The sequence below is a fragment of the Paramacrobiotus metropolitanus genome, unplaced genomic scaffold, assembly GCF_019649055.1.
Source record: "Paramacrobiotus metropolitanus isolate TYO unplaced genomic scaffold, Prichtersi_v1.0 Parri_scaffold0000048, whole genome shotgun sequence".
In the NCBI taxonomy this organism is placed as follows: Eukaryota; Metazoa; Tardigrada; class Eutardigrada; order Parachela; family Macrobiotidae; genus Paramacrobiotus; species Paramacrobiotus metropolitanus.
The window spans coordinates 364977-388659 of record NW_026570268.1 but is presented as its reverse complement, the minus strand read 5'-3'; the positions used below and the strand labels follow the sequence as shown (position 1 = coordinate 388659).

Sequence of the window (23683 nt, the reverse complement as noted above, 5' to 3'; positions counted from 1 at the left end):
CAAAATATCGAGCCACTTTTTGAATTTTTTGTTTTTTTTTGAAGTTTCCTGTCGCCACATTTGACATTGGGTTTTTGATAACTGCACCGTTATTTCTACGATCTCATGAAAATATTTTAATAAGACTTTTGTTCTGAGCAGTGCATCTTTATGGCTAGTGGAAGAGCTGTTATGAGGGATTATGTAAGGTGATTCAGTACGCGAAGAGCATGTTTTCCAAACTGAAGAAGTTGGTGGCCAAGGACGAGTCCGGACGGCAGAATGGCTCGCAGGATCTGCCCACTCCCAGCCAGTCGACGCCAGAATCAGGCAGCCCGCGCAGCCTGTCGACCAACAGTAACGCGAACAGTCGCGCGGCGGGAATGCGCAGTATGGAACCACAGTTGCAGCGCAAATTCGCCCGCGGTGTGCAGTACAACATGGTAATCATTTATTTAATTACGTATTTTTTAAATTAATGCGATAAGAACTATATGACGAGCGATATATTAATTTCTTAGTGATTTTTTTATTTGTTTTATTACTCATTAGAATTTTTTATTTAAAATTAGTTAAATAATGAAGGTGTGTTTTTCATAATTATTCGACATTGGTATTATTTTATTATGGATGCGCTTTTTTCCTCTGCACCGTTGATCCTTTGTACATGCTGGGTTTTGACAGAAAATCCTGGTGCGCGGGGAGCGGAACGTGGGGAAGAGCTGTCTGCTGGCGCGGCTGCAGGGCGGGGACTTCCGCGAGGAGTACCGTCCCTCGGAGGAGATCCAGATCGGGAACATTAGCTGGAACTTCAAGACGACGGACGACGTGGTCAAGGTGGAGGTGTGGGACGTGGTCGACAAGGGCCGCAAGAAGAAGCTCCTCGAGGGCCTCAAGCTGACCAACAGCCCCGCCGGCCCCGGGGCCCCCGGCCCGGAGGAGGGCGAGCTGGGCCTGGACGCCGAGACGCTCGACGTCTACAAAGGCGCACACGGTTAGCTGCATTTCTTTCAGTGATTTTCCCCGATTTTCCTCTTTATCTCCCCTGATTGCTTCCGGATTTTTGCTTGAATATTTCTCTATGTTTTCTTGATTTTTGCGTAACCGTTACCTGGATTTGTACCTGATTTTTTTCTGATTTTCATCTTTTCACAGGGTTTCTTCTAGTGTTTTTCGAATTTGTTTTGATTTTTAAGGTTTTTTAATAATTTTGAATTTGCGTCTTTTCGGATTTTCTGGTTTCCCGTGCCGGTCTATCTATTAAGCAATTTTCTGTTGATCTCTTATTAATTACTTCCATCAAACTACATTATATTACATAATATACATTATCACTTCTTTATACATAATATACACTTCAAACTACATTATATTATTATATTAAATTAGAATAATATTGATTACATAATTACATTTATTCCAAGTTAATTGCGATTGATGTAAAAATAAATTAAATTAAATTCGAGGAAAATCAGTTTGTCACCATTTATTTTGCCGGTGGGATCCTGAATTTGTTTGAACAGGTTGTATTTGCTTTGTATTAAATCAGTTGAAAAATAAAGAATGTATTAGTGACTGTTTGCAGGGGTGATCCTGATGATGGACTGGAGTAAAATGTGGACGTTCGAGTACGTCCGGCGGGAGCTGGACCAAGTCCCGCCGCGTCTGCCCATCCTCATCTTCCTCAACTTCCGCGACCTCCACACGGAGGCCCCCAACCCGCACAGCACGATCACGCTCTCGCAAGTGCAGAGCTTCGTGCAGCACCTCCCGCGGCCCAAAGGCGCCGCGCCCATCCTCGTCGCCGAGGCCTCCATGCGCAACGGCTTCGGGCTGAAGTATCTCCACAAGTTCTTCAACCTGCCTTTTCTCCAGCTGCAGCGCGAAGCATTAACGCGCCAGTTGGAGCAGAACCGCCGCGACATGGAGCTGACCTTCCGCGAGCTGGAGAGCTTATCAGAATCCGAAGAGCAGAATTACGAGCGCTTTTTATGTTCCATTACCAACCGCAAGTGGGTGCCCAAGGAGAGCCCCGCCCCGCCGGTCAAGGCGGCCGACGCCCCGCCCCTTTCGCCTTCGCACATCGGCGCGACGAGTTCCTTCGCGTTGCCGATCGGAAGTCCCAAGAAACCGGCGGCGTTCGCGCTGCCCTCGCCGGAAGTCCCGGCGTCGCATTCCCGCGTGAAGAACGTGGATGATTTCATCCCGGATGACACGCTGTCCGGGGAATTCCTGGAGGACGCCGTCACGCCGACGGCCGCACATCCGCCGGGTGTCCATCGCGGCGTGGACGGCTCCAGCGACGAGGAGGACGCCGGGAATCCCATGGTGGCCGCGTTCCAGGACGAGATCGATGTGGATGAGACGGCGGCGGTGCAGATGGCCATGGCCTCCGTCGCCCGCCACCCCCCGCCGGCGGCCGCCATCAGCGCCGTGGCGCCCCTTCAGCTTTCCCTGGAATCCGTGGAATCGGATGGGGAAGAGGCGGTGCCGGCGCAGGAAGTTTTCCGGATTGATGACGACGAGTACGAAGAAATTTCTGTACAGGAAATGAACTACGTAAAATCAACATTAATCTGACAAAATAGACTAAGTCAAATGAAAGTAACGGAAAGAATAAAAAATGAAATTAAATCAACTCGAAACTGATTGTTCGAAAACAGCTGTGTTAAGCTGATTTTATAGAAATAAGTTGCATAAAACCAAATGTATAGAAAAATCCGAAAATCTTATAAAATTGTATAAATAGAACAAATAAAGAGGTTTGGTTTTTTATTGGTTTAGTACGGAAGAGGAGCAGCAGTTGACGCCGGTAGCATCGTCCATAGCAGAAAAATCCCCCGTGGAGATAGCTTCGCCGGAAGTCCAGCCTTCCGGCGAATCCGCGGTGCAGTTCAGCGCCGAGGAGCTGTCTTCCTGGCTGGGCGATCTGGAGACCCGCGCGGCCACCCCGCCCCCGCCGCCTCCCCCGGAAGTCCCTGCTCCCGTGGAGAACCCGGTGAAGAAGAAGAAAAAGACCAAGAAAAGCAAGGAGAGCGAGAAGAGCGGCAGGAAGAAGAGCGGGAAGACCGCGGCGCCGGTCGCCGGGACTGGGAAGCCGGCGGTGCGCAAATCCAGTCAGGCGGATGAGGAGTCGATGGCGCGGGAGCTGGAGGAGTTCCTGGCCAGTGACGATGATTAGATTGCAATTCCGGTGGTGTGCGGAAGGGTTTTTGAGAGAGAAATGATTTTTTAACGAAAGAATTTATTGATTAAATTAATCTGGATTGGTGCTGATTTTTCTCCACTCTGATTTATTGAGATTGAGGTTCGTGTCGGCGACGGTGTCGTTGAAGTTTGCTGGTCGGTGATTTTTGTTGACATCGATGTTTGCCGGTGGGAAATTTGTTTATTAATTTGTTAATTTGATTAAGAATTTGAAAGCTGGTCTTATTCTCGGCGAGTGTACGAGTACGCACTACGCATTGGTGCTGAACGTGTAACAATTTGCAAAGCGAGCCGCTCAAATTAACTAATCCAAATCGTAGCAATTTTTTAAATTTACCTAACAATATTGTAAACTTTATTTGTGCGTTTTTTATGGTTAGTGGTACTACTGTATATACGCCGTGTATTTTGTCGTCTTGACATTGCTTTCAATTCATTCAAGTGCATAAAAAGCAAAACCCAGGAATCAAACAGCAGAGCGTGGCGAGGCATGCTGAAGGGGTCTGTGCAGTGGTGTAGCGTGGCGAGCTTTGAGGTGGCAGTGGCACTCACTGCAGTGTGCACTGTGCGTGGAAGGGCTGCTTTCCGCTTTCGTTTGCAAATTGCACATTTCAATTTGATGAATTTCCCGTTTTTCTCCTGAACGAATTCCCATTGATTTCTCCTCGACTTCTCCTTGGTCTTGTGACAATTATCAGTCTGAAAGAATTAATAATTTCTTGGCAAGTTGCCCATGGGAGGTGATTGTTAGGTAATATGGTGATGCCATTCATCTCAATCATATGTAAATGTTTCACGTTTGAACACGAGCAGGATTTTGTTTACCTTGACGATCGCAGCTGGAGTTCTGACATTGCGGAGCGTGTTTTGTTAGCGTAATCTGTACCATGTGTGCGAAATGTTGTGAGTTGTATGGTTGATCTTTCTCACGACTAACAGCTGGAATTTGATTAGCAGGATGGTGATTATCGCGGGATGGCTGGGAAGCGAGACATGAGCAACTGCAAGGCAGCCTGAGTTTCTTCGCTCTCCATGTGTGCCTGTGTCCTGTGAACGCTCAGCTTGACGTCAGTGCCACAGTAAGCAAGATATGCGAAGGCCGAAGCAGTATATATGATTAGAATTATAGAATCATTATTTTTACGTTTTAAATTTGTTTTGAAGTTCCTGCAGTAGTTTGAATTTGCTTGGAAGTATGTACTGGTATTTGGCAATTTGCTTTGCTTTTGGACTTTGGTGCTACAGAGTGCAAAGCCTACAATGTATTTGTTTTTTTTGGTTTCTGTTTTGTTGTTTCTGTAATGTTTATTTGATCTGTAATTCACTTTTATTTACTGTTTTAAACTCTGGAATCTGATTAATTTTTTTATTTTTATTTGATTTTTATTTATTTTTTTAATATGTCACGTTTTTATGAATTTCTGTGTATGTAGTTCCAGTTGTAATTTAATTTTTATTCGATTTCCGCTTTTTATTTGATACTATAATGGATCATCATTATAATTAGTCGGTCTGGATTATTTCAATTTATTTATTCATAGTACAGAGGTTCATTTGGCTGGAAATCGTTAGGTCCTTATTGATTCCTTATTTCCAACGCGGTGGTTGCTGCGCTGAATCTGGCTGCCGTCTGATGGCGGACGAAGTGGACCGTCAGCCGCTGGCCAGCGCCAGCTCCCTCGGCTTCCTGGGCCCCTTCAGCGCCGCCGCCGCGGAAGAATCGGGAAAAGGGGAAGCCAGTCCAGCGTCCAGTCATGATGACAAGAGTGGTGAGTATCCGGGCCATTCGCCGTCCGCCCTCGGGATCCGGCGTCACAGTCGCTGCCCCTTGTTGCAGGTGATGCCGAGGACAGTCTCCTGCTGGATGTGGACAGCGCCGGCGCCGAGGAGTTGCGTCCGCTAATTAAACAGCTGCGCCAGCGCCAGACCCAGCTGCTGCTGGAGAAGCAGGAGCGCGACGAGGAGTTCGGTCGGCATCGCGCCATGTTCAAGGAGATGTACATGCAGAAGGAAGGCACGTTCCGCTCCTGTTTTCTTCTCCTATTATTCTTACTTTAATATATCTTCGTATCTCGTAATAATTTTATTCTTAATTATTTTTTATTAGTATAGCTATAAAATTAAAGAAAATCTGCATGGAAAATAACGTAATAACAGTTCATTAAAACAGAAAAATAATTACCAGCGAAAATTGAATCAAAAATCAAATCATAATTATTGGTTATCCAGGCGAAGTGGGGAGTATGGCGGCGGCGCGGCAGGCCAGCGCCTCCGACTACCAGACCCTCGCCCGCGACTTCACGGCCCTGCAGAACGAGCTGGCGGAGATCAAGGCGGTGGCGGTGATCGCCGAGTCCAGCTCCAAGGAGGAGCTGGACGGGATGCGGCGCCGCTACCAACAGGAGCTGGACTCCATGGAGCAAGCCATGCGCGGTGCGTCGGCCGTCTGTCTAGTGCCTTTTGCCGCCGTTTGAACACGTCTCCCTTGCAGCCACCATCGAAGACGCCGTGCAGTCCACCGAGTCCAAGTACCAGCTGGAGCGCCGGCAGCTGATCGAGGCCAACACGCGCCTCAAGGCCGAGCTGGACGAGCTGCGACGGAGGGCGGCGGCGCAGAGCAGTCCGGACCGCAACGGATTACTGGCCACCCTCTCCCGCAAGGTGGGGGTGGGCGTGGCCGCCTCCCCGCCGGCGATGCATCCCAGCGCCAGTCTGCAGACGCTGCGGTCGCCCAGCAGTGAGGAGGAGACGTATAACAGCGATATGAAGCGGGTAGGCGCTGCGGAATAAATTCAGATAAATTGAAAGTGAAATTCCATGTGCTCGGACAATCCGGCCGAAATTAATTCGAAATTAAACTGAGATTTGTTGCGAATTAGATCAGAATTAAATGTTAGTATAATTGCAGTTAGACTGAAATTTACCGAAATTAAGGTGAAATTAAATTGGATTTTAATTGAAATTAGTTCCGTACTCGTAGTTAAATTCAAAATTCAGTTACATAATTCGGCAGTTAAATTTCGGTATACTCGTAAGTCGTAACTGCAGGTATTGAAACAAAATTGAATTGAACGGAAGGTCGATTAAAATTTAACTAAAATTGGTTCGAAATTGAATTACAATTGAATTACAGTCTTTGTTTTCTGTTTAAATTTTGAGTCATTTCAAGTAGTTTCTACCTGCGCAAGCTCATTGTTATCTGAATTGGCCATTGCCGAATAAACATTACAGTCTAATTGCAAATTAACCTGAAATTAAATGATTTCAGGACTTTATTCCAAACTTGCACAAGCAAATGCTTTTTACGCTAGACCTCAAATAACCACTTGCTAGAAATTAAATTGAAGTCAAACTGAATTAAACTGAGCGTAAGTTGAAACCAGAAAGAAATTACGTTGCACTTAAATTTAAGAAACTGAATTTGTTAAAATTGGTTGTGAAGTATACCACGTAGAATTGCGCAGGCCAAGGACGACGCGGACTTTATGCGCTCCTTGGTGGTCCCCCTGGAAGACGAGATCAACGTCCTGCGCAGTCAACTGCACGAAGCCCAGGAGAAGCTAGAGTATTACGAGCAGGAGAAGCCGAAACTCAGTCGCCAGACTGACGACGGTCTGGAGCAGCTGACCCGCAAGTTCGGCTCGAAGGTGACCTTGCGGATGACCTTTTCCACTGGCTTCCGCTTGACCGTGTCGCCCCTTTGCAGGAGCTGGATCTGTCGACGGCGTCGAAGGGCGACATCGAGATGTACCTGGGCGTGATGCAGACGCAGAAGCTGGTGCTGCAGGAGGACGCCGCCGCGTCGCGCCGCGAGTTGGCGCGCGTGCAGAAACTGCTGGAGCAGGAGCGCGAGGTGACGCAGTACTTCCGGCGGTGTCTCAACGCCGCGCCCTTCTCGCCCAGCCACGCTCGCAACCGCAGTGATGACTCGCTGGATATTACGCGGTCGGATAATGTGTCGCTGCGTTCCGGCGATGGAGAAGGTAGAAACTTGTTGGATTATTCAAACAAAATAAAAAGTAGACTACTTTTAGCATTTAAAAACAGTATTACACTATATAGAAAATGAAAAATATAGACAAATTTTAAAAAAATGATTTTTTGAAATTCGAAAGATTTGTACGTATGTACTAGGAACAAACTGTCTCGAAAAAGGTGTAGAAATTCAAACTAAATTCTCGATAAAAACTGGTGTAAAATTTTTAGCAAAATAATTAAACATGCCGCATGCACAATGTCATATATGGAAGGAATAATAATGTGTAGAAGTTTATAAAATTTGAAAATGAATAAAAAAAGTAGAGAAACTGCATAAAAGGGGAAAATAATGGGAAAAGCATAATAAGTTTTGTAAGAAGAATAAAATTTAAAGAAGATGATGTTGGGGGTTAGTAGAATCTCCGCTGCATCACGGCAGTCCCTCGCTGGAGCTGGAGATGAGCGGCGACGACGTGCTGATCAGTTTAGACAGCAGCCGGCGCCCCACCCTGGCCTCGTTGGCCTCCGCCGCGGCGCCGCAGATGCTGATGGCCGGCCCGAGCCCGGTCAGCGGGTGCGCCATGTGCGCCAACTACGAGTCGACGCTGCAGCTGGCGCAGAAGACGGAGACGCGCCTGCGCCAGGAGCTGGACGCCGCCAAGGCGGCCGTGACGCGGCTGAAGGAGGATCTCAAGCACGAGCAGCACTTCCGCGAGGAGATGGACCGGCGTGTTGGGCAGGCCGTGCAGGACACGCAGCACCAGGTCAAAACTAATATTCGCTGATAGTATTGAGTGGGCTTGATTGAAAATAAAAATAATAAAATACAACGCTTGACAAATAAAAATTTGGGGAAATATGTAGTCGAATCAAATCGATAGAAACTCAGTGGAAAAGTTCAGAGGAATTATAAGAAAAATCATTGCGACAGATATCGGAGCTGCAGCGACTGCTGGCGGAAGCGGAGAAGCGCGAACAGGAAGCGGAGGATGCGCATCAAGCGGCGCGCGTCTCCTTGGAGCACATCCTTGTACGTTTTTCTGGCGATGTTGGCCGAACCTTTTCTAATAAATTTTGTTTCCGTTGCAGCGTGATATGGTGTTCCAGCGCGAACAAACGGCGAAAGAGGTATTTTGCGGAGTGGTTTCTATGTATTTATTCTATGTACATACTTATGTTTATTATTCTCGTATAATTTGGATGTATTTTTTCTCGTATATGGCTTTATTTCTTGTATTTTACGAATTTATAAGTATTTGTTGGTGAAAACGGGCTGGTCCATTTGTGTTGATGGAGTTGGCATGTATTTGTAGCTGGGCTTCCTGGAGGCGGAGAACGGGCGGCTGACGGACCGGTACACGGCGGAGTGGCGGCGCATGCAGGAGGAGGAGATCAGTCTGCCGACGGACGTGGAGGAGCTGCACCACCTCCTGCTCAAGTACCGCGAGGACGTGATCCGCAGCCGCGTGGCCAAGGAGCACGGCGAGGACGGCCTGCGCGGCGAGCTGCTCTTCCTGCGCGACCAGCTGGCCGCCGAGCAGCACAACAAGGACGGCCTCCTCCACATGCTCACCAAGGAAGCCGGTACGCTTCAAAAATTATAGCAAATCCAGGGAATTATTATTCATAGGAAAAATTGAGAATAAAATCAAGAAAACAGAATAAAGTCTGGAAAAAATATAATAAAAAATTCAGAATAAATTGTAGGCAAATGGGAACAAAATTAGAAGAATAAAAGAGGAAGCAAACATGAGGAAAATAGTACAAAAATCATAGAAAATGAGAAGACCGCTGGAAGAAATTCGAATAAAATAAGATAAAAATCAAAACTAAAGCAGACTAATTAGTGCGTGTTTTGCAGATGCGTTGCGGGAGCGGTTGGGTATTCTGGAGAGTGAGAAGAGCGAATTGGAGCGGCAGCTGCGGGAGGTGCGGGAGAAGCGGCTGGAGGAGGGCCTGGCCAGTCAGACGGCGGAAGCGCTGCTGCTGCGCACGCAGCTGGACACGCTGCAGGCCGAGCGCAGCAAACTCGACAAGGACCTGCACCACTCGCGGTCGCGCGCCCAGGCCCTGCAGGTCGAGCTCGACAACAGCGAGGCCGTGCAGCGCGACTTCGTCAAACTCTCCCAGTCCCTACAGGTCGGAATTAGAAATAAAGCATTAATTAAAATATTAACAGCAAATAAAACTGTTGACAAATAAACAGTTAAATATTGAATAATAATTAACAAAATGATTAAATCGTAAATAAACGGTGGAATAAAAGTACGAGTATGTGCCCGGATAAACGTTGCTCCCAGTATAAATATCCCAAAAAAATATGCATGAATGCTAAATAATTACCATAAACGTCGAATAATAAATTGGAATAACTGAATAATAATTTGCAGCTAGCGTCTTATTGTAGCAAGATTTGTGTTGTTTTTCCTCCGTTAAAAATTCGGTGCGGTAGGTTGAGTTGGAGAAAATCCGGCAGGCGGAGAACGAAGTGCGTTGGCAGCTGGACGAGGACGTGGACGAGTGCAACGCCTGCCGGCAGCCCTTCGTCCTGCCTAGGAAAAAAGTCCGCTCGCTCAAGGTGATTTCTTTTATTTATATGTAACTTCTCCATGCAGTCCTCCATTTTTCACATAATTTTGTCCATGTTTTTTGCTGAAACTGGGTTGTTTTGTGGCAGATCCACTGCCGGCACTGCGGCAAGATCTTCTGCGTGGACTGCCTGAACCGCGAGGTGCTGAGCGGACCGCACCGCCGTCCGGTGAAGGTCTGCCAGGTGTGCCACACCATCCTCAACCGCGACACCGCGCCCTACTTCAGCCACGCCCCGCCCTCCCCCAAGTAGACCTACCAATCACGCGCGATTCCGTCGAAGCAGCGCCTGTTCGCCTCCCATTCCAAAGATACCGTGGATTTGTTGGATTTGCGCTTTTTTCGCAGCTTGATGCGCTGAGATATGTATGTTGGCTGTTTGAGCCGTTGTCCGTCATTCGCGATTACTGATCGTAACACGCATCCGGTGCTTTATGTGATTTTATACACTCAGACGTTTAGAGCAACCCAGTCAGATTGCTTCTATGCGGATTTTGATTAAATTTATTCATCGAACGAGAGTTATTGGTTGTTCTGAATTTTGGTTGCCGTACAAAGCAAAATACTTCTGTGTGTTACTTATCTCGCACGTCTCCAAAGACAACTTATAATTTTTATCATTCAAAATTATAAAAATTTAAACTGCGCTGGCAAGAATCGGCTGGGTTCCACCGTTCGAGTGCGTAGTTTTTCTATGCAATTTATTTTTCTACGGCAATTTCACATGCACCATTTTCCGTCGACAGGGCGACCGCCCTGCGTAACTAGTGTTGTGCCAACCAACCAACAGTAAATACTGTTGACATGTTGTCAACCGCCCTTAGGCGCCAACCCACCCACCATTCCGATTCGGCCCTTTCTTTGTTTATTGAGAGGGGGATAGCGCGAACGCAGTCCCCCAACTATCAAAAATTCTGACCCCCTACCCCGATCTTTTTGACCGAAGAGGCCACCTTCATAATCCCGGAAGTGCAATGGGACCACTCCGATGGGGATGGGCAAATCGTGAACTGCGCCATTCCGGGTCCAGGTAAGTATGAATTGCTAACGCTCTCTAATGACCGCCCAATCTTCTGCCACAGATTCTGCGTAGCACATAGAAGCCAGCACGCGTATCATCTTTTCTAGCGTTTCTCTCCATGAATATCCCAAGTTGCTATTTTAAAATATTTGGCAAATTACGTTTAACATTATCAAATAAAACAAACTGCAAAAAGATGACAATCTGAATAGAAAAAAAAGGATAAAATAATTATGTGAACGACGCTTCAGTTTGTGCCCAACTCGGGCATTCGCCCATTCATTCGGCATTTTTCCGTACAGGTGCCTTACCATTTGCGCACAGTTTCAGTTTCACATATATAGAAGTAGTTGACTGTGGAAGTTTATTGTCCTTGCAATGAAGCTCAATAAATTTGCGTTTCATTTTTGAAAATATAAATTTATGTGTAAAGTAATGTTATTTTGGAGGCTTTTGATCTAAGTAAAAAAATTCTGTGATTTTGCACTGAAAGATTTTAACCTTCGTTTGACTAAAGTTTCTAATTTTCGAATTTGATTAATTCACTTTCGCCAGCAAATTAAAACGCACGAAAGCCAAATCCACTGCTCCACTGCGGTTTTATTTAATTTTAATTCACTTGACGTACATATCGTTCAAATAGTCATCCGTAGAAGAAAACCAGCAATAAATGGCTCCATTGAAAATTAGTCAATTAATTTCGTCAGTCGTCGGTTACGGAGCACAGCACGAATGAATCTGCTGAAAAATTAATTAAGGCCGAGACAAAATAAACAGCGGCGAGATCAGCGGCGCATTCAGAGGACGGAGGGCGTGGCCAGATCCAGGTTGCGTCGGTAGCACTGCAGACTGCAGAGGGAGCGGCCGGTGCGGGCGCAGGCGTACTTGCGCGGATTCCCACAGCCGGGCACGGCGCACACGCGCACCGCCGGGGGGCTGCAATGCCGACACATATTACTACTCCACAAATATTCACACAAATACAGTATTGCCTTTCAGTTTTAAAGAGTGAGGTATTAACGAAGGACAATTTCCATGAATATTTACAACAATATTAAGAGTTATCCTCCCCGAAAACATCGGCACAAGTAATTAAGTTATAAATATTACTAATTAACTTTTTTAAAAAATAAAAATAACAAGAGAGTAATGTAATTCAATCTGTTTTAATTGAGAATTAACCCGTATATTTATTTTTTAAATATTTGTCAATTTGAATAGGGCCAAATTAAAGATTGGTGGATTTAGTTGGCAGTCTTACGTGATGGGCGGGAGGGGCTGGATGAAGAGCGCGGGCGGGCAGTGGTCCGGGAAGAGGATGGCGGCGCCGGCGGTGTTGGCGGTGTAGCGGATCATCTGCTTGCGCTTCTGCTCTTCCTCGCGCGCCGCCTTCTTCGTCGTCGCCGATTTGTGCAGCAGCTTCTTCACCGTCTCCTTCTACAATAACATTACAACACGCCTCAACGATATTTACTAATTGCAGTTCATTTTTTCAAATTATTTCTTAATATAATTCCAGTAAATATTTTAGGTCGTAAAAAGATCAGTCAAATCTTTCTCCGATTACTTAACTTTTTTAACAGCGAACGACACCGCAGTTGCCCACACACTACGCTCAGCCGTGTCCATAGCAGATGAGCTAGCGCCAATATTTCTGCTGAATTACTCACGCTAACAACGCATACACATTTCTGCAAATTTAATTCAACCATCGACTGACATCAGTTTTAGCGCGTTTTATTATTCAGCCGTATCATTAAGCATTTTTTTAATCACATTATGCAATTGAAGTGTCGGTAATGGCTGAGTGGAAAACAGCCAGAAACCATCGACAGTACCTTGAGTTGTTCGCGCTTCTGCGCGGCCTGTTCGCGGCGTTTCTTGTTGCGCTCCTCGCGCTTCTCCTGGTAGTCGGGCGGCGGCGTCTTGGGCCGGGGATCCTCCAGCTTGATCAGGTGCTCCTCGGCGCCGTACAGCTTGGCGCGCTACACACCCAACCTTCAGTTAATCATTACTAAAATTCAATGTATATACCTTAATTCCTTCATAATGATTATTTTATTAATCATAGTTTCTTTAAAATCCGGCGTGTGTAAGTTTAATCTGAATAAAACAGAGGCCGGCGCCGATCCCTGTGTGTATCTGTACCTGTCGCGCGGTCAATCGGCGCTCCCGGTCCTGCGTCAGCACGGGAGCGGCTTCCGGGGCAACCGGCGTCGCAGCCAGCGCGACGACAGCGGCAGTTTCCACCGGCGGCGCTGTCTCCGCCCTCTCCACCGCGATTTCCGGGACGGCGCTTTTTTTCCAAGATTTCTTTTCTTTGGCCGATTTCTTGGATTTCTTCCCGGATTTCCCTGCGAGATGTGATGCCCAACATTATCCAGATGTATTTCAATAATAACTGCATGTTCATTGATTTAAATACATCCTTAAATTACAATACATACACAATTAAACGTTTTTATCCGGCAACGACCAATGCCCATATCGGTATGCTTCCGCAGGTTTACACTACGTATTAATTAAGGAAAGCCTTAGTTAATACAATTAACTATTAATGGCAATACTGTAACCTGTAAAAATGGGAAAATTTAATTTGAAAACAAGTACTAAAATTCAGTACGTATTTAACTTCACTGAACTGCACAGAAACCTACAACAATATAAATACTATGTATGTACTACACAAAACAGTTCCGACAAGTACTAAAACAAATCGATTCAGAGTATGAATTTAAAGAAAATGATAATTTTAATTGCAAGAATTGAATGTGAATTTAACTTGATAAAATTCGCTTTCAAATGCAAAACAATCTATGGCCAGAGTGAAAGACAGCAGTAAAATGTAAGAAATGCGGCCTAGACCTACCCGAGCCGGACGCCGGGCTTTTGGCGGAGCTCTCCGTGATCTCGACGGAGAGGACGGGCGGCGCCGCGCCGCTGCCGCTGGCACCGCTGCCCTTCTCCGATTTCCTGCAGAAAAACACGGTCAACAGCGCCCTCAACTAACATTTAAACCAGAACTAGTTCCTGTAAAACTGTAAAGAAAAATCAAATTTTTGCCATTAAAATGAACTAAACTCGAATAGACACAATTTATAGCGACTGAATTCAGGTTAGTAAAAAAATAAATCCTGCTAAATAAATCAACATAATCCCTGGTAAATAAAAACGAAAAAATTACAAATTCCGACAAATAAAAAGAAATAAAAACGCAGTCGGGTAAATAAAATCTTTGAAAATGTTATTATGGTACGTAAAAAATCAACAGCATTTAACTGTGTTAAAAAGAACACAGAAGCCGGGAGATAGGGGAATACTGACGCTTTGTCGGTGTCGGAGGAGGGTTTGGCCACCAGGCGGAACTTCATGGAGACGGGCGGGCGCGCCGGCGACGGGTCGGTGGGCGGGGCCGCGGCGGCGGCGGCGGCCGGGGATTCCTTGCGGTCGGGACGGGAGCGCGCCGAGCTGCGGCGCGTGGAGGGCGGGCTGTCGGGCGGGGCCGAGGCTTTGGCCTTCTTCTTGGCCGGACTGCCACTGCCGCCGGAAGGGCCACTGCGACCGCTCTTCTCCGCCGCTTCCGCCTAGACAGGCCACCCAGAAAAATCACCAGTGTAAGTACATATTACGCGCTTAATTCGGTACTATCCCACCAATCAGTCCAGTCCGCAACTGCAGGCAGAATTGTCCGAATTTATAACAAAATATTTAGAACACAATCAGAATAACTGCGCATTTTCAATTAGAAGGCAGTCAGCTCTTGTACTGTACTGTACAGCCTGTACTTATTCAAAATGTATGTATGTTCTCGTACGTAAAATACCATCCATGAAAAAAATTATAAGATCAAAATAATCGGGATCAAAATAATGTGCTGTGGGTTTCCGTTTCGCCAACTAAAAATGTAAATAATATTAAATACTCTACAATGGAAATTCACAATTAAAAAAATCCTCATCCACAATAATCATAAATAAGTCTACATAAGAATTATACCAAGATTTATTCCGAAATTAACAACACCGTTAACGGTTAAATCACATCCAATTAACCCAGTTATAGAAGAAAAATAATTACTATTACAATAAAAATTCAGCATAAAATAATAGGAATTAAAGAGTGTGAAACACCAGGGAATTGTAGATGAAATAATTCTTAGAAACGGAAAATAAAAGAAAAATCCATAAAAATTTTTAACAATTCACTTATTCACAAAACAATTCAACAAAATTTAATATTACATGAAATACTGGATAGAGAAACTAAGAAGAAATTGAATTTATTCCCAAAGATATACTTTCATAATAAGAGCAGAAAACAGTGCGTAAAATATAAACAAAAGATGTTTATTTTCTCCTTACCGTGGCAACTGGCGCTGCGCTCTCGCTGGTTTCGCTGTCGTCCTCCTTCCCGCGGCGCTTCTTCGGGGCGGGCGCGGAGGCCTTCTTACTGCCGGCCGCGGCACTGGCCTCCTCCGGCGCCAGCGTCTCCTTCTTGGGCGAGGACGCAGGAACCCCCGCGGGGCCCGGGGCGGCCTTCCGCTTGTCGCCGCCCCGGAGGGTGCTGGCGTCCAGCAGGCGCTGCGAGGGCCGTCGCAGCCGCTTCTCCCCGGCGGACTCCGACTGCGCCGAGGAGGAGGGCGATAAGTCCGCGCTGCGCTGCGAGCGGGTCTTGGGCGCGGACGGCGCCCCCGTCGGGGGGGAGCGCGCGGGGGGCGCCTCGTCGCTGGTGGCGGCGGCGGCGGAGAGGCGCGAGGAGCGCGACGGACGGTGGATCACCATCGTGATGGAGGGACGCGGCATGCCTGCCCAGCACGGATTAACTACAGGCAACCAAAATAATACGACTCGATCCAACAAATCCCCTTGGTATCTATTCCGCGTGAAAACTGATAACGGAAAACAGCCAGAAAACTAGAAAACTGAAAAGGAAATAAATTTGCACGGGATTGCAACGAATCAGCTAAATTGAAAGTCATCACGTTAGCGTCTCCCTTGTGCGGTTGGTATGCATGACACACATTACGGAATTTAACCTGCTTTATTTCCGTGTACCGAGAAGGGAGATCAGATCGGTCGCTTTTCCTTCAGTCGGGTTTTAAATGACACATTTCCAATTTAAAATAATTCCTTACAAATAGTGTTTCTTAATTTTTTAACAAAAAGAAGGCAAGAAACACACTATTTGCGAAAAAATTAAAAATAGAAACGGTTGGAATTTTCAGAAATCAGCAATAAAAAACAGCACTACGCTGCCACCTTGGGCGGTTGCAATTGCTGTAAGCGCCGGAAGTTCTTGTATTTTCTTCATTTAAATTGTTCAGCTTGGACGTTCTGGTTAAATGTACATCCACTTAAGTAGGAAATTGATCTTTACAGGAACAGGTTAGCCTCAGGAAAACGCTCCAATCCATTACGGGGTTATGCTTTTTTAATTACGTATAGTACGTAAACAACCGTCTGCGATGAACGGTGTTGCGGTAGCAAAAATACGGCGAGTGTAACACAACCGCCCCTCCAATGCGGACGCGCCAACAGCGGCATTCTTTGATTTTAGGTCGTCGGAAAAAGCCCGCGGCATTTCCTGCCTGGCTTGCTTAAGCGGCTTCTTACTGACGTCAGCACTGACTCCACATATGCTAATTTTATCGCGATAGTCTTATTACGTTCCAGGTTTTTCCTAGCTGTTGTTCAACAGTGCAAGTGGTCTGCCTGGATTAATTCGCAGTTAATTTTTATTTTGTCAATGTGAATTTTTTGCGAACGATTTTACAGTGCTAATTATTATCTAGCTTATATAATTTGCGGCACCAGTTAATTATTCCGTAGACGTTCGACATCCGGCGGAAATCGATCGTAAGAAACCGGTATCACTGTTCCTAAATTTGACTATGATTTGTTTGGATTTTGACTTCAGTAGTAATAGTCGTCACAGAAATTCCCTTTTTTTTCCAGTGTTTTCATTCAGCATGACGCGCCAGAAGATCACCTTTGTCACCGGCAACAAGCAGAAACTGGATGAGTTCAAGAAATGCCTCGGCGAGGACGTCGAGAAGCACTTTGACGTCAGTGAATTTTGAATATGTCTGTTACAGTTAAGCAGCGATTAACGGGGAGATTCCTCCGCAGATCAGCAGTAAAGACGTGGATCTGCCGGAATACCAGGGCGAGCCGGCGGAAGTGGCGCGCAAGAAATGCCTGGAAGCGGCGCGCCAGGTTGGCATTCATTATTTACGAATTCAATTCAACAGTAGTAATTTTATATCTAAGTACTGCAATTTTATCCCAGGTATTTTTCCTGAGTTATAATTGCCTGATTTCATTCAGTCAATTAAAAAACAAATTATTTATCCCCAGGTTATTCAGCAAATACCAGCGTTATTCAAGCTAAATATTTCCAGTTTGATGAACTATCGAATTAAATAGTAAAATTCGATTAATGTAAATTGCACTCATTTTTAAGCTACAAAGTCGTGTAGGCGCATTTGTTTTGTGGACTGGCAATTGCTGAACAAGTTATTATAAATAATTATTATTATGTTATCGTTAATATTATGTGAAGAACTCTTAAATTTAAATTTAGTAAAACATATATTTTTTAATTCAGTGATGCGAATTTTATTTTGTAAAATTTCATTTAGTTTTGATTAGTTTTAAGAAATTAAAGTCTGACTTTCAGAATTATAATTATGGCTGTTAAATAATCGAAGGTGCACGGCGCGGTGATCTGCGAGGACACCTCCCTGTGTTTCCGTGCCCTGAACGGCCTGCCGGGCCCGTACGTCAAGTGGTTCGTGGAGAAGATCAAACCGGCCGGCCTGGTCACGCTGCTGGCCGGGCACGCCGATAAATCGGCGTTTGTCCTCAGTGTCTTCGCCTACTGCGGCGAGGACGGCCAGAAGGTGGAGCTCTTCGAGGGCCGCAAGGACGGCCGCATCGTCGCCGTGCGGGGCCAGGAGGGCGACGGCTTCGAGGCCATCTTCCAGCCGGAGGGCGAGGAGCTGACTTACGCCGAGATGAGCAAGGACAAGAAGACCGACATCTCCGAACGCAGCCAGTCCCTGCACAAGCTGCAGCAGTTCCTCATGGACAGCGTCAAATGAGTGCCCTTTTGTTGGGATTTTTATTACTTTTCTCCCAAATAAATGACGATGGTTCCTTGGTTTTCCTATGTTTTCTAGAAAACGGCAATTGTACCAGATTTTCTTCTGTTAAACTGTAAAATACAAACTTTTGCAGAATAATAAAATTGAGAGATAAAAAAAGAGTCGGGATAAAATGTGTCATCGGCACAGATTCGTAAACGTGAGTTGAACACAGCGGGAGATTGTCAGTTGGGATGGAGGGGCACGATGAACTGAGCAATGAAGTTGGCCAGCCCCAGGCCGATGAGAATGGCGTAGAGGAGCTTCCGCCACAGCGGAATGCCGCCCTGCAGGCGCAGAATGGCCAGGTCCAGGGATAACGGCAGCGTGAACACGTACACCAGGCCACAAATCGCTCCTAGTATTCTGCCACAACACAAAACAGGTATTTGAAAAGTAATTATCCAAGTTATCAAACAGATAAATAAAACTGTACAGACAGAATGCATAAGCATGTACGGGTATTTACCGTAAAATGTCTCCAATACGGGGATAGAGTGAGGCGAACACCAGGCACGCTCCAACGAGAACGGCATTCAAAATGATGACAAAATGGTAACTGCAACGCCCAAACATTTCAATAAACCGTAACAAATCAATAATTTCAATTAGATAATTATAAGATTCAATTAGGGACAGATAGAATGCTAAATAAACTTCTCTGTAAATCACAAGCATAACAAATCCTCAACCTACATAAGTCCTACCTATCAATGTAAGTACTTATTAGTCAGAATTTCTTAGCAAGTACATGCGGGATAAATGCAAAAAGGTCAAAACTGAAAGGTAAAAGAGGTAAACGTAACAGAGATCCTGCGACGTAATTCATGTAAACCGAAAACGGCACGCAAAGAGATTAAGTAAACCTAAACCAGATACTGCGATGTAAAGTACAAAACTGACATGCAAAGGAGATGCAGCAAAGTAAAGTAAAAAAGTAAACGTAAACGAGATACTGCGATGTAAAGTACAAAACCGACATGCAAAGGAGATGGAGCAAAGTAAAGTAAAAAAGTAAACGTAAACGAGATACTGCGATGTAAAGTACAAAACTGACATGCAAAGGAGATGCAGCAAAGTAAAGTGAAAAACTAAACGTAAACGAGATACTGCGATGTAAAGTACTAAACTGACATGCAAAGGAGATGCAGCAAAGTAAAGTAAAAAACTAAACGTAAACGAGATACTGCGATGTAAAGTACTAAACTGACATGCAAAGGAGATGGAGCAAAGTAAAGTGAAAAACTAAACGTAAACGAGATACTGCGATGTAAAGTACAAAACTGACATGCAAAGGAGATGGAGCAAAGTAAAGTGAAAAACTAAACGTAAACGAGATACTGCGATGTAAAGTACAAAACTGACATGCAAAGGAGATGGAGCAAAGTAAAGTGAAAAACTAAACGTAAACGAGATACTGCGATGTAAAGTACAAAACTGACATGCAAAGGAGATGCAGCAAAGTAAAGTGAAAAACTAAACGTAAACGAGATACTGCGATGTAAAGTACTAAACTGACATGCAAAGGAGATGGAGCAAAGTAAAGTGAAAAACTAAACGTAAACGAGATACTGCGATGTAAAGTACAAAACTGACATGCAAAGGAGATGGAGCAAAGTAAAGTAAACGTAAACGAGATACTGCGATGTAAAGTACAAAACTGACATGCAAAGAAGATTGAGCAAAGTAAAGTGAAAAACTAAACGTAAACGAGATACTGCGATGTAAAGTACAAAACTGACATGCAAAGGAGATGGAGCAAAGTAAAGTAAACGTAAACGAGATACTGCGATGTAAAGTACAAAACTGACATGCAAAGAAGATTGAGCAAAGTAAAGTAAAAAAGTAAACGTAAACGAGATACTGCGATGTAAAGTACTAAACTGACATGCAAAGGAGATGCAGCAAAGTAAAGTAAAAAAGTAAACGTAAACGAGATACTGCGATGTAAAGTACTAAACTGACATGCAAAGGAGATGCAGCAAAGTAAAGTAAAAAAGTAAACGTAAACGAGATACTGCGATGTAAAGTACAAAACCGACATGCAAAGGAGATGGAGCAAAGTAAAGTAAAAAAGTAAACGTAAACGAGATACTGCGATGTAAAGTACTAAACTGACATGCAAAGGAGATGCAGCAAAGTAAAGTGAAAAACTAAACGTAAACGAGATACTGCGATGTAAAGTACTAAACTGACATGCAAAGGAGATGCAGCAAAGTAAAGTGAAAAACTAAACGTAAACGAGATACTGCGATGTAAAGTACTAAACTGACATGCAAAGGAGATGGAGCAAAGTAAAGTGAAAAACTAAACGTAAACGAGATACTGCGATGTAAAGTACAAAACTGACATGCAACGGAGATACAGCAAAGTAAAGTAAAAAAACAATCCTAAACGAGATACTGCGATGTAAAGCACAAAAGCAAACCTAAGAGATACTGCAACGTAAACCAGAAAACCGAAATGCAAAGAATATCATAACAGCTTTTGTGTCTAAAACAAAATAAATAATATAGATATGAGCAGATTCTATATTAGCAATGGGCTGTTAATAGGTATTCCAATTATCCATAATAACTACAAAACAAATTGAATTTTCATTTTTCATCTGAGAATATTAGCACGATACGAGTACCGCACCTGACGTTTTGATGGCCAAACAGTGCATTAAACAGCTGCACCCGGAACAGATAGGCCAACAGCGGGAAGACGGTGAACATTTGGAAGAAGAGCAGGCATCGCGCCACGAGCGCCATAATTTCCTGGTTGGCGAAATTCTTCAGTAAATTCTGTAACATATCCCCGGCGTCATCAATCTACTTCCGCTACGTTACACATACAATGTCAAGATGCTCACGTCGGCAATCAAGTGCTTATCCACCGGGAACGCGGCGTAATAACAGCCGCCCACGAAAGCGTAACACACCGCCGCCATCAGAAACGCGATGCCGGTGTCGCGTTTGCGGTGCTGCGGACTGGCGTGGTGCGTCGTCATGCCCAGGATGCAGTTGTGGATGAAGAAGCCCATGGAGAGCGTCCCCGTCAACGCCGGGAAGTGCCCGTTGAACACTGGAAAACCAAGAAACCTTTTTTCCGCTGCACAGCAAATAAATAGGATAAATCGGTACATTCGAATCCCGGCGAGCCGCTGGAGGCGTTCCAGCCCCAGTCGCTGACCTTCTTCGACACGAAGACCAGCATGTACAGGATGGAGACGATGCCGAAGGAGCTCAGTTTGGTGAAGAAGGTCGGATTGCGGATGCAGATCAACGGCAACAACAGGAACACCTGTGCAATCAAATTAATCAGTTTTTAACCATCGAAATACTAAAAAAATCCGTTTTATCGGAAATTTATAATATTATTGAGCAAATTTCAATAAATTTTTATCTATTTTGCGGTTTTTTATGCCCGAAGAGGAAATACAGTTAATGAAACAATCAAATAAACAAACCAAACGCAAACAAACCGGTAAAGAAAAATAAACTGGAAAATTCCAACTAGATACATGAAGAAAAATTAAATCACAGAGGTAAATGCGCACCAGATAAAACGGGACGGTCAGGAGTTCATTCCAGTAGCGCGCAAAGCGCCCCTGTGGTCCCAAATCGGCAGTGGGATCGGTGATGTTGGCCGTTTCGGGATACTGCAGTTCTGCGGAATTCCAAATCAATTTTAAACTAATTTTCCCTTACAGCGCACTGCCGAAATGCGGCCGCACCGTAGAAATAGCAGCCGATCTGGTAGAGCATGGCCGACATGAGGATCCAGTAGACGACCATGGCGCCGATCAGGTTGAGGAGGGAGACCAGCAGACTGACGAAAGCCAGCTTGACGCCCAGCAGTCGGGCGCAGATGTCCTGGAACTCGACGATGGTGACGCCGGTGGTGGCCTGCAGGTAGTCGGCGGCCTTGTAGATGAGCGTGGTGGGGAAGAAGGCCAGCCCGCCCATCACGAACACCAGGCACACGCCCAACGCCAAACCGGCCTACATGCAAAACAGCTTAGCTTCCGGATGTGGCGCAGGGTTCTATAAAGGAAATACACACCTCCTGGATGGCCCAGGGCAGCACTAGCAGCGACGATCCCATCATCGTCGTCCATAAACTCAATCTGCAAAATGCAACGAATGAAGGCTGGTAAACAGAAACAAATGAAATTAAATGCTGGCAAAATAATAAATTAAACAAAATCAGCGTCAAGTCAATAAAAAAACGAAACAAATACTCATGAATGTGAATGCAATTATGTGATAAAATCACCACAAACCTGCGAGACAGGAACTGAACAAACTTAAACTCTAATTTATCAGAATTTGGTTTGAATACTGTTTCCAAAAATCAAATAAAATCGAATTCATGTCCATAAAAATAAAAGACCATCCCATTACATCTGCTAAATACAAATCAAATGAATAATTCCTGATCGCAGCTAATGATATTCCTCTGGCCACTTACATGGTGACTAAACTGCCCTGGCTGTTTTGCGATTTCTCCGCCGCAAATCCACTGGCAGTCTCTGCGCGTTCCAGCAGTCGCTCGCGGTCGGAATCCGCCCCGATCTCCGGGTACACATCGGTCGGCCGGCTGCCGACATCCTCGCCCCGCCGACCGCCGAATCTCCCCGCGTCCGATCGCTCCGGACGCCGCGGACTGGAGGGAGCAGGTGGCGGCGCATACGGAGCGATGCGCGGCGCGTCACCGACGCCAGGCAGCGTCGCGCCTTCCCTAAACGTCAACGCACGAATGGACTCCATACAAAACAAGGGAAATTACAGTACTGTGTAATTATTCTTTCAATATGGTAAAATCTCCTTCAATGCGCTGACTGAAAAGTAAATAAAATCAATTTCGGATAAATGCAAACAAAAATCAGATAATTATAATTAAATTCCTGATATGAAAATAAAACAAAAATTTTGGCACTTAATAAAATTAAATTCTGAGGAAACAAACAGTTACAAACTAAAATAAAAACTAAAATTCTAACCATTAATAATCAAATAACATTACACTGTCCACTGTAGTCAACGAAATAAAACAGAAATAAAATTCGGATCGATCAACAACATTTATTACTACAAAAACTGAATAAAATTCAAGTTCGTTTCAATAAAATTATAAAGATTTGAAAGTAATAAACCATGCCTTCGCTTTAATGCCTTCTTAAAATCTGATCTGGTAAAAAGGGATATTTAATTTACCTTTGTCCTTTGAAGCACATCGTCCGACACAATTATTAACCTTTGAAGCACATGCACATTAAATTACCTTTGCAGGACATCGTCCGGGAGATGGCTGCGCTGGCGGATGCCAGAAATGAGGGGGAGACGCGCGGCGGTGGGGATGTTGGAGAGGAACTGTTCTTCGTTGGTCAGCGCGTCGCTGTCGCTGTTCCGCATCACCACGGGCTCCTCAACTACGCTGTCTGCCATGGAGATTTCCAAGGCTCGGAGAATGGGGCAAATTAATCAACCAATGCTAAACTGGCCAGATACCTTCCACACTGATAACCATCGCATCACCCAACAAGTTGAAACATGAAAACAGTCTAAAAATTTAAAATGAAGCAATGTTCACGAATAAAGCAAGCAAACGCACTGCATTCCGGATTCTCTTCGTTGCGAATCGCAATCCTTCGTACTGATAGTACCCGCTGCGCGTTGTGAAAAAACACAAGAATGCACTCAACGGTGGATGGGAAATGTGTCGACAGTACAGAATTCCAGACAAGTGGAGAGAGCGCGTAAAATTATCGGAAAAGT

The 23683-nt window shown here is 45.0% G+C and overlaps 5 protein-coding genes and 1 non-coding gene across 14 annotated transcripts; 3 read left to right on the top strand and 3 right to left on the bottom strand.

Moving 5' to 3' along the window:
- The first annotated feature begins 7 nt into the window (after positions 1-7).
- On the top strand, positions 8-3407 carry LOC129591787 (rab-like protein 6). Its single transcript, XM_055487596.1, has 4 exons — positions 8-422; positions 664-973; positions 1565-2504; positions 2764-3407. Exons 1-4 carry the CDS (start codon positions 210-212, stop codon positions 3158-3160), a joined length of 1860 nt encoding a protein of 619 aa, XP_055343571.1. The 5' UTR covers positions 8-209; the 3' UTR covers positions 3161-3407.
- A 389-nt stretch (positions 3408-3796) lies between these two features.
- LOC129591752 (rab GTPase-binding effector protein 1-like) lies at positions 3797-10274 on the top strand. Of its 6 annotated transcripts, none has more exons than XM_055487551.1 (15): positions 3797-3937; positions 4144-4265; positions 4759-4955; positions 5024-5200; positions 5416-5619; positions 5678-5958; positions 6651-6833; positions 6893-7169; positions 7582-7928; positions 8096-8194; positions 8254-8292; positions 8478-8748; positions 9026-9303; positions 9617-9742; positions 9842-10274. In XM_055487551.1, exons 3-15 carry the CDS (start codon positions 4820-4822, stop codon positions 10004-10006), a joined length of 2583 nt encoding a protein of 860 aa, XP_055343526.1. In that variant the 5' UTR covers positions 3797-3937; positions 4144-4265; positions 4759-4819; the 3' UTR covers positions 10007-10274. The 6 variants fall into 6 exon arrangements, with proteins under 6 accessions (XP_055343526.1, XP_055343521.1, XP_055343524.1 ...); XM_055487546.1 differs by having other exon boundaries at positions 7579-7928; XM_055487549.1 differs by having other exon boundaries at positions 4728-4955; positions 7579-7928.
- Positions 10275-10626: 352 nt separating this feature from the next.
- On the bottom strand, positions 10627-10791 carry LOC129591845 (U1 spliceosomal RNA). The gene has a single exon (XR_008690892.1). It is a non-coding gene; the product is annotated as a U1 spliceosomal RNA (small nuclear RNA).
- A 582-nt stretch (positions 10792-11373) lies between these two features.
- LOC129591798 (INO80 complex subunit B-like) lies at positions 11374-15721 on the bottom strand. 3 transcript variants are annotated; one of them, XM_055487608.1, is made up of 7 exons: positions 15136-15721; positions 14099-14358; positions 13644-13747; positions 12923-13128; positions 12613-12759; positions 12036-12211; positions 11374-11710 (listed from the first exon to the last, which is right to left on the bottom strand). In XM_055487608.1, the coding sequence occupies exons 1-7, from the start codon at positions 15574-15576 to the stop codon at positions 11572-11574; spliced, it is 1473 nt and encodes a 490-aa protein (XP_055343583.1). In that variant the 5' UTR covers positions 15577-15721; the 3' UTR covers positions 11374-11571. The 3 variants fall into 3 exon arrangements, with proteins under 3 accessions (XP_055343583.1, XP_055343584.1, XP_055343585.1); XM_055487609.1 differs by lacking the exon at positions 11374-11710 and having other exon boundaries at positions 12085-12465; XM_055487610.1 differs by lacking the exon at positions 11374-11710 and having other exon boundaries at positions 12085-12413.
- A 709-nt stretch (positions 15722-16430) lies between these two features.
- On the top strand, positions 16431-18063 carry LOC129591799 (inosine triphosphate pyrophosphatase-like). Of its 2 annotated transcripts, none has more exons than XM_055487611.1 (4): positions 16431-16629; positions 16729-16838; positions 16903-16989; positions 17484-18063. In XM_055487611.1, exons 2-4 carry the CDS (start codon positions 16743-16745, stop codon positions 17874-17876), a joined length of 576 nt encoding a protein of 191 aa, XP_055343586.1. In that variant the 5' UTR covers positions 16431-16629; positions 16729-16742; the 3' UTR covers positions 17877-18063. The 2 variants fall into 2 exon arrangements, with proteins under 2 accessions (XP_055343586.1, XP_055343588.1); XM_055487613.1 differs by having other exon boundaries at positions 16431-16640.
- LOC129591796 (sodium-coupled neutral amino acid transporter 9 homolog) lies at positions 17874-23673 on the bottom strand. The gene is made up of 10 exons (XM_055487607.1): positions 23190-23673; positions 22377-22646; positions 21969-22032; positions 21640-21907; positions 21463-21572; positions 21047-21206; positions 20776-20987; positions 20559-20707; positions 18388-18477; positions 17874-18284 (listed from the first exon to the last, which is right to left on the bottom strand). The coding sequence occupies exons 1-10, from the start codon at positions 23351-23353 to the stop codon at positions 18104-18106; spliced, it is 1668 nt and encodes a 555-aa protein (XP_055343582.1). The 5' UTR covers positions 23354-23673; the 3' UTR covers positions 17874-18103.
- Between the last annotated feature and the right edge of the window lie 10 nt (positions 23674-23683).

Coding starts and splice junctions, on each gene's coding strand:
- LOC129591787 (XM_055487596.1), top strand. CDS start 210: ATGTTTTCCAAACTGAAGAAGTTGGTGGCCAAGGACGAGTCCGGACGG. Junction 423..663: donor GCGGTGTGCAGTACAACATG/GTAATCATTTAT, acceptor GGGTTTTGACAG/AAAATCCTGGTGCGCGGGGA. Junction 974..1,564: donor CGTCTACAAAGGCGCACACG/GTTAGCTGCATT, acceptor GACTGTTTGCAG/GGGTGATCCTGATGATGGAC.
- LOC129591752 (XM_055487546.1), top strand. CDS start 4,820: ATGGCGGACGAAGTGGACCGTCAGCCGCTGGCCAGCGCCAGCTCCCTC. Junction 4,956..5,023: donor CAGTCATGATGACAAGAGTG/GTGAGTATCCGG, acceptor CCCTTGTTGCAG/GTGATGCCGAGGACAGTCTC. Junction 6,834..6,892: donor CCCGCAAGTTCGGCTCGAAG/GTGACCTTGCGG, acceptor GCCCCTTTGCAG/GAGCTGGATCTGTCGACGGC.
- LOC129591798 (XM_055487608.1), bottom strand. CDS start 15,576: ATGCCGCGTCCCTCCATCACGATGGTGATCCACCGTCCGTCGCGCTCC. Junction 12,760..12,922: donor GCCGATTGACCGCGCGACAG/GTACAGATACAC, acceptor TTGGGTGTGTAG/CGCGCCAAGCTGTACGGCGC. Junction 12,212..12,612: donor AGAAGCGCGAACAACTCAAG/GTACTGTCGATG, acceptor ATGTTATTGTAG/AAGGAGACGGTGAAGAAGCT.
- LOC129591799 (XM_055487611.1), top strand. CDS start 16,743: ATGACGCGCCAGAAGATCACCTTTGTCACCGGCAACAAGCAGAAACTG. Junction 16,839..16,902: donor ACGTCGAGAAGCACTTTGAC/GTCAGTGAATTT, acceptor ATTCCTCCGCAG/ATCAGCAGTAAAGACGTGGA. Junction 16,990..17,483: donor GCCTGGAAGCGGCGCGCCAG/GTTGGCATTCAT, acceptor AAATAATCGAAG/GTGCACGGCGCGGTGATCTG.
- LOC129591796 (XM_055487607.1), bottom strand. CDS start 23,353: ATGGCAGACAGCGTAGTTGAGGAGCCCGTGGTGATGCGGAACAGCGAC. Junction 22,647..23,189: donor CCGGACGATGTCCTGCAAAG/GTAATTTAATGT, acceptor GTTGACGTTTAG/GGAAGGCGCGACGCTGCCTG. Junction 22,033..22,376: donor CAGGGCAGTTTAGTCACCAT/GTAAGTGGCCAG, acceptor TGCATTTTGCAG/ATTGAGTTTATGGACGACGA.